At 43.4% G+C, this 15,582-nt stretch overlaps 1 protein-coding gene across 33 annotated transcripts in view; it reads right to left on the bottom strand.

Annotated features, from left to right (window-relative positions):
* Window positions 1–15,101, bottom strand: part of tcf7l2 (transcription factor 7 like 2) — a 118,130-nt gene extending 103,029 nt beyond the window's left edge. For 13 of the 33 annotated variants that reach the window (XM_082965808.1, XM_082965807.1, XM_082965797.1 and 10 more), the window contains exons 1-3: window positions 14,454–15,098; window positions 14,233–14,299; window positions 13,955–14,079 (exon numbers count right to left, since the gene is read on the bottom strand). In XM_082965808.1, the coding sequence (XP_082821934.1) occupies window positions 13,955–14,079; window positions 14,233–14,299; window positions 14,454–14,642 (381 nt within the window). In that variant the 5' untranslated portion in view covers window positions 14,643–15,098. Of the gene's footprint in view, window positions 1–13,954; window positions 14,080–14,232; window positions 14,300–14,453 lie in introns of all 33 variants that reach the window. The other 20 variants (XM_082965793.1, XM_082965804.1, XM_082965810.1 and 17 more) reach the window with 5 other exon arrangements.
* Between the last annotated feature and the right edge of the window lie 481 nt (window positions 15,102–15,582).

The raw sequence follows: 15,582 nt of genomic DNA, 5'->3' as shown, positions 1-15,582 counted from the left end.
CCGGGGCTCGGCTCCTTTCCTAAAAACCCAGCAGTGAGCGAGCTCTGCTCAGTGTCCAACCTGCCGATGCTTCGCTCTTCCTGCCAATGGCTTCTGTGAATAATTAGAGGTTGGCTTCCCAGCGTCTCTGATCACAGCTCCCCAAGCATCTCAAACTCTGGCCAATCAGCTCGAATGTGTTGGCTACTCAGACATGCTTGAAACCAACACTGATACTGATATTGATTTGATATTGATACGATTACAAAATGTCACGGCCAAAACCAATGAAGACACAAATCCTGGTTAGTTTTGGCTAGAACTTAATAGCACAAATATTCCTGCACCGATGCTCGTATAAATACTTGAACTTAGGCTTTAATCGAGCCAACAGAGATAAATGCTTTGGTCTTTCGGGTTGTAAATCCTCTGGCTGATTGGCTGCCCGTTTGGTCATTGGGTATATATCTTGCCCTGATTGGTTGCACCCAGGGGTGTCATGTTCTTCAACATGTATACGGAGCTTCATGCCACTGGGGGCTGGAGCCCAAAAGGCTGGAAGAGGGCTATTAATCTACCCTAACCATCATAGGGACAAGGAGAACATCAATGCAACACAAACGTTTCCCCTCCCAACAAGAACACTATGGCGACTCGCACCTCTTCTCCTGGATTAGAACGGAGCAACATGGGCTAAACCAGCACAGGACCTTCCAGGGGGATATATACGGGTCAAGCTGAGACTGACTCACCAGGTTGTGTCATTTTCAGGCGCGGCCAATTTTGAATCCATATATAATGGCTGTGAAAAACATTTGTCCCCCTCATGACCCTAATAAGACCGACAGCTCCCCGCTAAATGGGAACAGTTGCGTCGAGTGGCACGTCCTCTGCTGTAAAACGACCCTCGGAACATATAAAAAACTTCCAAGCAGTTTCTTTGAGTCGGGGTGAGGAATTCCCTCGGCCTATAGAGCGCGGTCAGCAGTTGCTCTCGCAAGAGGGCGTGTGAGCGACTGGGAAGGAGGGAGGATGGCTGGATGTTACCAACCACATGTCAAATTGAGAAAGAGGGATTCTTCCAGAGCGATTCAGAAAATGTGGAGGTCCGCAAAGCGATCCCGCAGGCCAAGTTACAGGATGAGGAGGAGTAGGGTTGGTGGGCAGAGTTAGTCTCTCACACACATCCACTCCGTGGCCCTGGCAATAAGAGTTCCCCGTTGTAATCTCCAACTCTGCCATGATATCGGCGTTAAAGTGTGGGGGAATAGCAGACAAGTTGACAAAGGGAGATAACATATTCTAATAATATAGGTCATTTAGCAGATGCTTTCATCCAAAGCCACTTCCAGTCATGCGTGCATACATTTTACGTATGGGTGGCCCTGGGAATCGAACCGACGATCCAGCCGTTGCAAGCGCCATGCTCTACCAACTGAGTCATACAGGACCACCAGCTTCTGCTCTGGCAAGCTGGAAGGACCTGAGTCTACAGCTCCAATCACTAGGCCTATACTGCAAACTTGCCCACATCCTTAATCAAATGTCAAAACTGGCCCACATCCTTAATCAAATGTCAATACCGGTCCACATCCTTAATCAAATGTCAATACCGGTCCACATCCTTAATCAAATGTCAATACCGGTCCACATCCTTAATCAAATGTCAATACCGGTCCACATCCTTATTCAAATGTCAAAACTGGCCCACATCCTTAATCAAATGTCAATACTGGTCCACATCCTTAATCAAATGTCAATACCGGTCCACATCCTTAATCAAATGTCAATACCGGTCCACATCCTTAATCAAATGTCAATACCGGTCCACATCCTTAATCAAATGTCAATACCGGTCCACATCCTTAATCAAATGTCAATACCGGTCCACAGGAGTAGCATCCTGTGGTTTACTAACAACACTAAGCAATGGGACTACAGTAGTTTCAGACCAACTGATCCCTGCTGAGATTAGGGTGAAGAATTCCACCGAATGCCGTCTCCTTACCCCCTCACCACAGCCATGGACTCCTGCCCTCCAAGCTGCTGTGTGTGTGGCAGGGTGAGCGCCATGGCAGGCAGCTCTGACACCTGTCTCTGACAAGTCCCAGCATTCACACAGTAACTAAAGCTCGCTGCCTGGAAGGCAGGTGAAAAACACAAACCCTCACCTCCTGACAGCACACACACATACAGTAGACTACACGCACTGCAACATCCTAACCAAGAGGCACTTAAGTGTTATCCAGACCACTTACAAAGCCTCAATACCGTGGCTAGAGATATCCTCATGTCTCTCAGATATACAACCCTTGATTCAATCTGTGGCTTGGAGCTGTAAATTGTTGCTTCCCCCAGTCTCTCGCCCACCCTGCTGTAACCACCGGTTTGTTTTTGCATCGCGCTCGACTTGCGTAACTGTCGAGTGGTTTCTCTCTCGGGAGACAATGACTGTGTCCAGAGCAGGCCAAATCTTTCCATTTTAAATAGCCTAGAGATTGCGAGAGAGACAAGATGATTGGTCCACTGTTTTAAAAAAAATCACTTCTATGAGAGTTGAGTAACATACAGGTAACTGACAAAATAAAGGAAACACCAGCATAGTGTCTTAATAGGGCATTGGGCCAGCATGAGCCCGGACAGCTTCAATGCGCCTTGGTATAGATTCTACAAGTGTCTGGAACTCCATTGGAGGGATGCGACAACATTCTTCCATAAGAAATTCCATAATTTGGTGTTTTGTTGACAGTGGTGGAAAACGTTCTCGGGCGCCACTCCAGAATCTCCCATTGGTGTTTAATTGGGTTGAGATCTGGTGAATGAGATGCCATATGGTTTACATCATTTACATCCTCATTAACCATTCAGTGACCACTTGTGCCCTGTGGATGGGGGCATTGTCATCCTATGGGGGCATAGCCATGGTATCCAAAATAATGCCCTGCCCAGCAATTTTATACATGACCCTAAACATAATGGGATGTTTACTGCTTAACTAACTCAGGAACCACACCTGTGTGATGAAGCACCTGCTTTCAGTATACTTTGTATCCCTCATTTACTCAGAGTGTTTCCTTTATTTTGGCAGTTACCTGTACAGTGCGTTGTTTTTTTAAGGGAACAGTGAGAAGCACAGATAGGTAAGACTGCCTGGGGCTGAGGCCCTGAGCCTTGTGTGCCTGGATTAAACGTCGGAATCCACGCTGTAATTGTAACTTAATTGTAAACTCCCCTGAGTTCACTGAGAGTATCAAAGTCTAGCTGGGTCAGGGAGTGTGTAATTGAGTTGTACAGTCCAACAACAGCTACAACTGACACTGTGAAACCTTCTACTATTACTACTACTAGTGCTTCTATACCCATAATATACTTTATGTGCGCTATATAGGGGGGGTAGTGTTCAGGCTGGGCGCTGGGGCAGAGGACTGAGCCTGATTGAGTGCTGCAGCCCCTGGTATGGAGATGCTGCCGGTGCTCACTCTGCCACATGGCCGACCACCGCCCCTTTCCCCGCCTCATTTGCACAGCAGTCCCGCTTTTCTGCACTCAGTGTATCTTTTTGTCATTTCCCTGCCGAGGGTCCATTTGTATTATCTGCCGAAATGGCAGGCAGAGGGAGGAGGAGGTAGGGAGGTGTGGGTAGGGAGGAGGAGAAAACAAGGGAGTCTTGTCCCAAGGAGACTTGTGTTTTTCTACAGTAGCGCTTCTCATCGCCAACCTCCCCCCGGAACACACACACACGCAGGCGGACGGACACTGAGGCCCAACTCCCTCTCCCTGACTAATGTGCCCCGACACTCATACATCACTATAAATTGGCCAAATGAAATAACCATGACCTCTGCTTAGCGTTACAGGCTTTAAATGGATTTCCCCCTCCTCAGGTCTGGCCAATAATTGCATTTATCCATCTTGTTGAAGCGCAGTTTACACACTTGCTAACATCATGCCAATCCCGGCTACATTTTCCGCTCCAATGGCGGGAGTGAGGGAGATTTGTCATCGGATCATAACATGTCATTCGAACAACAATTAGTCTGATGACTTCACTGTATGTCAATGTCTGGCTGCCCAGTAGGCAAGGCCTTGGTGGAACTATCTATCTATCTAAACCCCTCTCTTTCTCAACTCAAACTTTGCAATTCTTTAATATCAATCACGCAAACCTCAATCACGCAAACAACAGCCAGCCATGGTTGTGGTATGTAGTAAATGAGGGTCGTGAGCAACCACACACAGACAGACGAGGCTAAAGCTGTGAACACTGGTGTGGGTGGGGGTCATCTCTACACTTGTGTAGTGTTTGAACAGTAGTGCATTAGACACTCTGGGGCCCACAGGACAATTCAGCTATGTAAACACAGAGGAACTTCCTTCCCCTCCGGTCCTTCAGGCCGGTACTGAGACGACCCACTGTTTAAACAGCAGAGAATTCCTCCGGCCGCCTGGCCCTACCAGAGCAGCTGCTCTCCACTGAGGCCTCAGTGCAGGGCGGACCAGAGAGAGACTCAGTGTAAAGTCAAAAAGCCCTCGGGGGTCATCCTCCAAAGACAAATACATATTTAAACACATAATGGCCATAACAGGTTTACTTTGACCACTGTGATGTCTGAATGGGTTTTATTTGTTCACATAAAATGCTAGCGTAGTCACATGGGCACAGGCAGATGAGCTAACCAGAATATCAAGAGTTAAAACTGAAATCTTGCCACTCAACACCACCTGTTATGACAAAGCCAGCAATTTATCTTTATTGGTATTTGAAAAATGCAAAGCACGGTGCTCCATAAAGATAGAGGGGAAGTAAAGGGGAAGATAAAAAAATGAGATAAGGGGGAGATAAAAGAAACTCCTCGTTCTAAAGGGCACCGTGACAGACGTCACATGACCCTTCATTGTCCACCCCCGCAAAATGACACGATGGCGACCGAGACGCTTACTGTCGATTATGTGGACCACGTTCAATATTTCATTAAATCACTTAAGTTCTCAAACATCTTCCTTTTTATCTTCTATTATTATGACATCGTGTAAATCCTTTCAATTGACTGTCAATCAAACCTGTTATATCACTATAATAGGCCTAATATAGAAAATCAGAGTCGACTTCCTTTTCCCTGTAGATATCGATCTTAGTGCTATAGGACTGTGAACAACAGGTCATGATTTAAACCCAAACCTTATTTCAACCTTGCTGAATCTAATTGTCCTCCACTTCAACAGGGCAAAATTCCCTCTGCTTTTCAGTTGATTTGGTCCTCAGTCCGCATCCATCGCCTCTGGCTGACAGCGAAGGCCACTCATCCCACCTCAGGCCAGTTGTCCAAACAGACACTCAATTCACTTTGACCCCTTGGGGAGCCAATTGACAATTCACTCAGTGCTGGGAGTCAATTTCCTCACGTTTGCAATTGACCCTAAACACTGCTGCCCCCATTCCTCAGTGGAGCAGAGTGCATTAGGGAGATTTAAACCTATGCTTTTCACACAAACGACCCCACCCCACCACCCACTCAAACACACAGACCACAACATACAATTATATCCCACAACAGAATGAGATGTGGTATTCAATCTACTCTACAGCCTACTAGGAGCCCACCATAGCATGTGCCCATGTGACCAGTACTTCTCATGATATGTTATCTACTGTACCCAAAGCTGTCCTTTTTAAGAGGGGCAATATTATCATGTGCAAATAGATTTCTAATGGGCAGCAAAAGAGTGGACACTGGAAATTTGCTCTTAATCTATTGGGAAATTGGTGCACAGACCCGGACAATCTCTCAGTATTCCACATTGCGTGTGTGCAAAGGGCTTAAATTTCATTAGCCTTGTGCATTTTTACATACAGTAATCTCCGCAACATTTTGTTCTAAATCCCAGAATAATCCGGAGATTAGTAGATTAATTTATTTCTGCTGTGGCTCTAAAACTCCCTCACCTTTTCAAGCAGTTATGAACCAACCTTTAACAGCAAAAAAGCTAACAATCACCTCATTAGTGCGCACACACACACACACACACACACACACACACACACACACACACACACACACACACACACACACACACACACACACACAGCACTCCTCAGAGCTTATCCTCCCACATTTAAGAGTTTAATTAGAATATAAAAAATGCATCGTTTTATCACCTTTCCCTTCTCAATTATGCGTTTAATACAAAACGGTCCCTCACATCTCAAAAGGTTTGGGTCCAGATTATCCGAATAAACAAAAAATTGCAATCCCAAACTGGACAAGGATGTCAAATTATCTATGCTCTTTACAAATACAGAAACCCTTGACATTTGTGAATACATTAAATACGGCAGATAATCATCATAACAGGACACACTGGTAAGACTGATGCATCTTTTAACGCAGGACCTAATATTGTAATGACAATGACTTTATAGATGCAATTTCTTTTCCCTTTCAAGGTAAAAATACACTTATAGGTTTGTTGTAGTTCATAACAATGTTGAGATGCTACAGGGATGAATAAGTCCTAAAGGGTTCACATATGTTCTCCAAACATTCATAATCACTTCTCCCAAAACACCAAGCCCTCCTGAGTGAGATTTCCGCACCGTGGAACATTCTAGAGCGTTCTACCACATCCATAAAAGGCAGGCCTACCACAGGTGATCGCTGCACATTGGCACGGCTAGTTATTATATAGCCCAACATGATCATTAGGGGTTGTGATAGTGTTACACAAACCGCAGACACACAGGCGTGCGAGCTGCGCACACACACACACACACACACACACACACACACACACACACACACACACACTCAACCACTCCTATCCCTCGTCATAAAAGGGTGAGAGAGGCAGCTCTTTTCCCAACAGAAAGCACTCTGCACTTTAACCCTCCCCAAACACACTCCAGTCCAAACATATGCCTGGCACCACCAAATTCCCCCACTGTCACACAATCCTCTCGCCCACCAACGCTTTTAGGGCGGACATTTTGATGATGAGACGTGGACACAGGAGGAGGTAAATACTGTAGAGAACTGGCCAGATTCATTAAGAGGAAAAGCCACACACATGGCCTGTCCATCAAGCTCCCCCCCCCCCCCCCTTCTCCTAGTCCCGCTGTTTTTTGGGGGGGGGTAAATGTGAGGCCTGGAGGCACTATTATTTGGACATTAACCAGGAACTGTCGCTGTTCTCATTGCCCGGCATTAACAGCAATTATGCGCCCTATTCAACCGGCCTTTGTGCGACCCCCCCCACCACCCACCACCCACACACACACACACATACACACATTGCTGAACGCATTTCCCGCTTTTCTTAACTCCCCCCCCAACCCCCCCACCCAGCGCATTCTCTCCCACGCCGCTGGTAAACTCCTTTCGCTGCTGGGCTTGAATGAATGACTTTATGGAAATATGCACACAGACAAAAAAGAAATATACCTAGTCTAAATGTTATCAATAATAGCATCAATCATTATTTCCCAAAAAAACATACAGTAAAACACCTTGCACATGCATTTCAAAACTGCAACACACTTAATGATACAGTTTTTCCCTATAAAAAGGTCTATGGTATGATGATCATGAAATGATCATTAAACAGACAATCAATACTACAGATGTACCACAGAGCTATTTGTGGACACAAGAAAGAGTAGCTGCTGATATTACAACAGATAATGGGGATCCAAATACCCCAAATATGGTATCTTTGTACTGGTGGCAGTGCAAAACCCCAGCTCTATTGTAAAGGAATACAACACCTTGCTACCACCTGCTCTAAACGATATTGATTCTAGAATTGATGGAAAGAGAAAAGAATCTTTGAGCTTCAGTAGAATTACAGAATAAAGGGGTGAGACTGTCTATGTAAGGAGTCATTGCCTGCGAGGTAAGCCTTGACATCTCGACTAGCAGTCCAGGGCTAACTCATCCGACGCTCCCAACACGTGCATTTGTATCAGAACAATTTAAAGGTATAAGGACAATACAACAAAGAACCATAAGAACTGCTCCTTGAAATTCAGGGAACATCCATGCATTTTACATGTGTCCGATCTAGGGAGCATAGAACATCAAATATATGAGTGCATATTGCATGCACATACTGTGCCGTACATATATGGGACACACATGCAAACACACACACACACAGATAGGCAGTCATTAGATTTCCATGTTTCAGAGAGCCCCAAGCCCTGTGGGCCGGCAGCAAGACTATATGTAAGAGATGACAAAAGTTGCATTCCAGATGTACAGTGAGATCTTTGTGTTGAGCTTTATGGAAATGCATGGGAGACAGAGACAGAGAGATAGAGGGAAAGGGAGAGAGGGGGTGAGTGGAAGGGAAGAAGAGGGGAGCACCAGTCCACAGCTGCTAAGCCAATGCTGTTTTTTTTAAACAGAATAGCATACAGCGGTATGGCCCAGCGATAGGGAAGTGGAAGGTTAGGGGTGAAAGTGTTTTGTCGGTAGTCTATGCAATTTGCTTTACCAGCCGCAGTTCTATTGAGGAAGAAACATTGTATATTTCAGTTATAGATCTATTACAATTGAATGAAATCCATCACCTTTTAGATAACCTTAGATTTAGAGTTCTATTACACAAAGACCCATCGCATAGGTTTGATAGGTAAACAAAAGGGGGGAAAAAGAAGCGTGAACTCTACCCAAACCTTATTCACTACCCGTAGGGAACTACTCCCATCACAGTATTTAACCTTATTCACTACCAGTAGGGAACTACTCCCATCACAGTATTTAACCTTATTCACTACCAGTAGGGAACTACTCCCATCACAGTATTTAACCTTATTCACTACCAGTAGGGAACTACTCCCATCACAGTATTTAACCTTATTCACTACCAGTAGGGAACTACTCCCATCACAGTATTTAACCTTATTCACTACCAGTAGGGAACTACTCCCATCACAGTATTTAACCTTATTCACTACCAGTAGGGAACTACTCCCATCACAGTATTTAACCTTATTCACTACCAGTAGGGGACTACTCCCATCACAGTATTTAACCTTATTCACTACCAGTAGGGAACTACTCCCATCACAGTATTTAACCTTATTCACTACCAGTAGGGAACTACTCCCATCACAGTATTTAACCTTATTCACTACCAGTAGGGAACTACTCCCATCACAGTATTTAACCTTATTCACTACCAGTAGGGAACTACTCCCATCACAGTATTTAAAAACCCACGTTAAAAACACGCCCACAAACATGTTGGACTGACTTATTTTTTCTGTGTGTCGTTTCAAACCAGCCGATGGGAGAGTTTTGTATGCTTTCACACAGCTTAGCCTGCCAACATCATCAGCATAAGACAATTAAGCCCTGCCAACGAGGGGGGAAAAAAATCTCTGTAAATATTTACAGCGCAAATCTTTTCCATTCATTCACCAGGCGCTAACAAAACCTTACTGTACTCTCCCTCTCTAACCCCCCCCCCCCCTTTCTCTACATCTGCGATTCATTGACTTTACAATTTACCACATGTCGAGATGGGAGAGGTCGAGACTCCATCTGAATCACGGCACAAATATGCGAGTGATTTATTGTTTTAAAAGCCGTGGGCCGATTTAGTGCAACTCCACTTTTCCTGAGCATTACTCCTATTGGCAGACCATGAACAATTACAGTTTGGACTAATTAAGCTGAGAGAATGTGCTGTGCGCCGCTAATGTCTAGCAGGCCCCAATTTTTGTTTAATGGTGCCAAACTTTGCTCCCCAACTTAACTCCCTCAAATCCAAAACAGATTACACTTTTTATGGGTGTTTATCAAGCTCAAGAAAAATAAAGATGTTTTATTTTCCTTACATGGGATGAGAGGAACAGAGAAGTGGAAGGGGGGGAGGAAAGATAGAGAGAAAAAGAGAGAGAGGGGGAGAGAGAGGGGGTCCTGCTTCCACTATACTTTGTAAACAAAAGTGATTTGCAGGACAAAAGGATCACAACCTTAATAAATTCGGAGTGCGCTTTGCGAGGTGAAACACAAAATGTGGATGCATAGTGCCATGAACCCCTGCGGATAGCAATTAGCTCCTATTAACATGTAAAGCCGATTTGATAAGGTTTGGGTCTATCCTCTAAATCCACATGAAGCTATCTTTCCTCACCTCGCAGGGACAAGCCATTCAGAGCTGCACCAGAACACACATAATCCACATCATATTCCATTGTTATGCATATGCTCCTAACATATTTAAAAAGATACTGTCTGTGTCAATTCTAAAATATTGGACATACCATCACATCTACATAAACACAAAGGATTACACTAGGTGCTATTTCCAGGCTGATGTTCAACTGCTAAATCGGATGTTAATTGCAATAATCTTGCCACAAATCCACCATTCCCCCCAAAAACATGTAAAAATGGCATGTCATTAATTGTGAAGGGAAGTAGTATTCTTTTTTTTAAATAGGTGGGTCTACCACAATAGGAGAGATACTGGTGCAACAATACAAGTGAAACAAAGAAAAGAGAGAAAAAAAGCTATTGGTATAGCTAACCACACAACGCTTCTCGCCAGGCTTGCTGTGGAATCGTCACGGGTTTCGGGAGTGTCTTTTTTCCCCCACTCTAAATAGACCAGTGGAATCTTGGTGTTGTGTTCTCTCTCCCTCTCTCTTTTTTTGTTCCTTTTTAAAACTAATCGGAATTATACAACGAAACCCAAAACCCCAGCCAAAAGCCTGCTTGCCCCGGGAATTATGGGGCCAGGGGTGGCGTCAAATATCTTAACATTCAAAAGTCTGAGAGGCAGTAAATAAAGCCAGTAGATTTATGGCCCTGCAGCCCTATGCCAGAGTTCCTGCAACCCCGCTCTCTCGCCTCTCTGCAGACCTGTTGAGGTGTGACATTAGCCCGTAGCACTGGAGCTAACCCATCGCCTTTTCAGAAAGACCCATGTTAGCATTAGCATCTGCACAATCGCAGAGAGAGAGAGAGAGAGAAAGAGAAAGAGAGAGCGAGATGTGCAAGAAATAGTATGGCACCGGGGGTTAGCTGGCCAGGCCACTTCACCAATTCATCCTGCTCCTACTGAACCAGCAGACCTTTGTGTGAGGTTGAAAAAGGAGGGAGGGGAAGGAAGTGAGGAACGAGGGGAAGAGGGAGGAGAAGAGGGCAGGAGGCCTAACACCCTAGGCACAACGTCATGTCAAATTGCTAAATGATCCCAAATTGTACAGCTTTTTAGACTTAGGTGGTTGGAAAAACAAACTCTCGCTCATTATAGCTCTCTGAGGTCAGACAAATTATAGTGACCTCCACACACACACACACACACACACACACACACACACACACACACACACACACACACACACACACACACACACACACACACACACACACACACCTTCAAAAAGACATGCAGTAACGGAATCACAGGAAGCATAGAAAGCATGCCGAAAATGTTACGATCACAGCCAGCTGACAAAAAGGAGAACTCAAGTGGTAAGACCGTAGCATCACTAACATCACAATCATATCACATTGGACCAATAAATGCCTAAAGGTATGGAAACAAAAAACTAAAATGTGCACACACACACACACACACACACGAATTACAAAAATAGTATTGCATCGTCTGCACCAACGAGACCGGAAATCGATTAAATTAGAAAATTGGACTACCGACGACGCCTGCTATGGCAAAGAACCGTAACATAACAATGGAGTGAGCTAGCCATTTCCAATCACAGACACAGTACTAGTCATATTCTGCAGCCTTCATTACTAGTTAGGAAGGAAGACAGATAATCAATGCCCAGGTGAATTATTGATGCTATACATTTATGAATACAACGAACACAAAACATCAAAGCTCTAACGGCTGGACACACACGGTGCAAAAAGGAGGGTTGGGTTAGTGCAGTAGGTAAACCATCATCAGCCTAAAAAGGTATGATGTACTCTCAGGGCAGGAAGAATAAAGCTGTCCTGCACATTTATAGTGCAGTTCTATTTGTGCAATAAAATGATATCACGTGTACAATGTAGCCTTGCTTTGTAAACCAATTACAAAGCAAACACGGTTCACTAGGCATTTCTGAAATGTTATTTTTGCAGATGATCTTATTCTACATACAGGTAGGTGATGGGGAATGACAGTGACCAAAAAGGCTAATATGACAACGTTCCTGATTAGGAATGACCTCTGAACTAATGGCCAATAGGAGGAAGACTGTACACAGACCCGAGATCAGATTGAGACATGTACAGCAGCATCTTCTTACAGTGCAAGGGCATTCCATGACTTTATTCTTATCAGCTGAGTACATACGTTACGTGTGCTAGTGCTGAACCTGGGTTTATAGTGAACAAAAAGATACTAACCCTTGCCCGTTAAAACAAGAAGCCAGCTTAAAGTGTGTGTGTGTGTGTGTGTGTGTGTGTGTGTGTGTGTGTGTGTGTGTGTGTGTGTGTGTGTGTGTGTGTGTGTGTGTGTGTGTGTGTGTGTGTGTGTGTGTGTGTGTGTGTGTAAAGGTAAAGAATGGCAATTGGTCTCAAATATGCACGAGACACACATTTAATAAAACACCAAATCATAAAATATACAAATAGCAAGATAATTCAATAAGATGTAAAAAAATAAAAATAAAACAACAACAACTTAAATAGCTGTGCAGTTATTTGGTAAACATGTTATAAGACGCTTAAAATGTGTCACACACAAAAGGATGCATTGCACTGCGTATCACATGTGTGTTGATTTTCAAGGTGTGCCTGATGCACTAAATTGAGGAAACAAATATTAATTTCATTACCAAAAGGCGTATATGGAGGTAAGTTCATATTTCCTAATGCCTGTTTTTTTTTGTTGCCTGAACCTTGTAAAATTAGATGACAGGTCCTAAAGCGAAGACTTGTAATTGCAACCATAAAAAAAAGAATGGTTTAAAAAATGATCCCGCTTAAGCATTGCCCAGTGGGACTTGGAGGTGGCGAGTAAATGAGTAAGTTTGCATAATTATAGCAAAGCTGATTGCCTCTAATAAATAAGATGAATTTATTCATAAATAACGTTTTACATGGCACATGCTTTTAAGAGCGATGGTTTACCCGTTACAAGCTAGAGTGGTATGCAAGCAGTACATAGGCTGCAACACTGCGGCATGTAAAATTCTAACATTATTTCCAGCCTATACATCAATTATTTTAGATTTAAATGTTTGATGGAAAAATATGAATGTCTGCATATTCAAAGTAACTGTCAATGATGGGCCTCTTCCAGCTAATGTCAATGCCATTAAACAGATGCAAGTTTAATAAACTAATCAACACATTGGTTTTGTTTTTATAAGGTTCCTTCTCAATGCTTTTCTGAGTTTCCTTTATGTTGATATATTTATCTAAACATACTTGTGTTAGGTGTTATTATACAGTACTAAGAACGTTTAAATGGGTCATGAAGCATTAAAGTAAAAAAGGTTTTCAATGATGTTGTGAAAACAACGTAGCCAAGGCACAGTACAACATTATATTAGGGGGCAGTATAAAATCAAAGCCAAAAGTAGCCTATCTGAAACTCACATAATAATACAATAACAAGAAGAACAAGAATCATTTTTAATTGTACACTATAAACTGAAATGTTTTTATTAAAATTAATGTATATGTGTTGTATTATAATTTGATCACAGGTGAACAATAAATATATTATTCATCCTATGCACATGACCTTGCATACAATAGTTTTTATTTGAGGTGATGGAAACGCATTGAGTATCCCTACTCCTACAGAATGCTATCGGCTTCAGAGAAACATGCAGGAAGACTGTGTTGCAAGCGACATGCATGCCATTGTACAGTTCATAAGTTGTGAAACTTCTGTCTACATTTAACAACTAAACACACCTAGCTGGGTGACAATGCGCGTTGACTCTAGGGGCTACTTGGGTTGTGTCCACTAATGTATAGGTGTAAATAAACGAACTTACTGTGCGTGCTGTTGGAGAAAGTGATCCATTCGGAAGGTACGGGCTTGTAAGATCGGGGATCATTATAAATGGATAGCCCGGGTACGGTGGGCTCTTGAACAGCCCTCCATCTTGCCTTTTCGCAGCTAACATGGCGGGGGAAAAGAATAACTTTTATAAGTGCCTTGAAAACTTTGATGCATCTGAGATTCCAGAAGAAACTCATTCGGTACGCTCATATAGCGCCATTGTGTAAAAATCTAAGAGACAAGAGCGTGAACGGAAAAGCAGAAACTCACCCTCCTCTAAACTTTCTCTTGTTTTGTCTCTGAAAGTTTCAGATCTAGGCGGAGGCCGTCTTTCCGCCTTGAAATGCAACGAAACACAGGGGTTGCATTAAAGAAACACATAGGGAAATCATTACTTTTTAAATACCGTGGTTTCACTGCACATTTCGCGCACAATAAGTAAATGGTTGCAAACTACCGAATGGACAATCGATTACGATTATTTCACTTACCTCCGAATCCGACGAGCTGTTTTGATTTGTTTCTGATTCATTTACAAGAGAAGATTTGACATCTGCTAAATCCCTTTCTGCTGATAAATTCTCCGAAATTTTTTCCTCCTGCTCCCCTTCGTCTTTGAAGGAAATCATTTCATCGTTCGCACCCAAATCGTCCCCTCCACCGCCGTTCAGCTGCGGCATTTTCCCGAGCAATTTTGGGGGGCAAAAACACAAAGTTTTAAACCCTTGATCTTGGTGATCTAGAATCCGAGTTAAAGTTTAGAGTCTGTATTGGCGTTTTCCAAGCACTGGCGGTTAGTACAAACTAAAAAGAAGAGGGATCTTGGCAGAAAAAGAAGCCGGAGATGGAGCTGAGCCGCTCGGATTGAGTGAGTTGAAGTTGGTCGGAGTGGTTTTCAGTTCAAAGGCGGCGCTGATTGACAGATAGAGAGGGATGGAAATAGAGAGAGTCTGGATTCAGGATTATTGACAGGGAGAAACACACAAGAAACTAATGACATTCAAAAAGGGAGGGACTTGAAGTGACGTTTTTATAAATAGGGAGAGAGAGAAAAAAGGCTGGAGGAAGCCGGCGGACGAGTGTGCAGTTAGAGAAGGCAGTTTGGGTGAGGAACGCAGGACAGTGAAGCGCCGGTTTGCTTTTGTGCTGGAATAGCAAAATAGGCTGAAGTAGCCTACTTGTAAATGCGGATTCAATATATGGGCGGTCTCCCACTGAAAATGAATAGAAAGCACATCCTTATTTTCTCCAGTTTCAAAATGTAGCAATTTTGAAAAGCCACGGCATAGGGGCCAAAAGTTTACTGCGCATGCTTTCCAGGATAAACTTAAATCAATCTAGGTTATATCAACATTTGCTTCCTCGGGTAGGGGCAGGTAACATGAAGCAGTATCAATACCATGTCGAGTACTATGACATCTTGAGCCCGTTCCTTTTTGTTGTACATTTCTCATAACATATTGCATCATTTTATATTTTAGACAATATCCTGAATTAGGTTGCATCTATAGTTTATGTATTTGCTTTTTGAAATACAAAGGACACAATGATGGGCGCACAGACGTGCTCTGTCTGCACACGGTTGGGGAGAATACAGGCAGAGGGGCTAATGAGGCCGGG

This window comes from Salmo salar, chromosome 19, assembly GCF_965601325.2.
Source record: "Salmo salar chromosome 19, fSalSal1, whole genome shotgun sequence".
NCBI classification, from domain to species: Eukaryota; Metazoa; Chordata; class Actinopteri; order Salmoniformes; family Salmonidae; genus Salmo; species Salmo salar.
The sequence above is the reverse complement of the archived record's forward strand: the minus strand, read 5'-3'. Positions and strand labels throughout refer to the sequence as shown.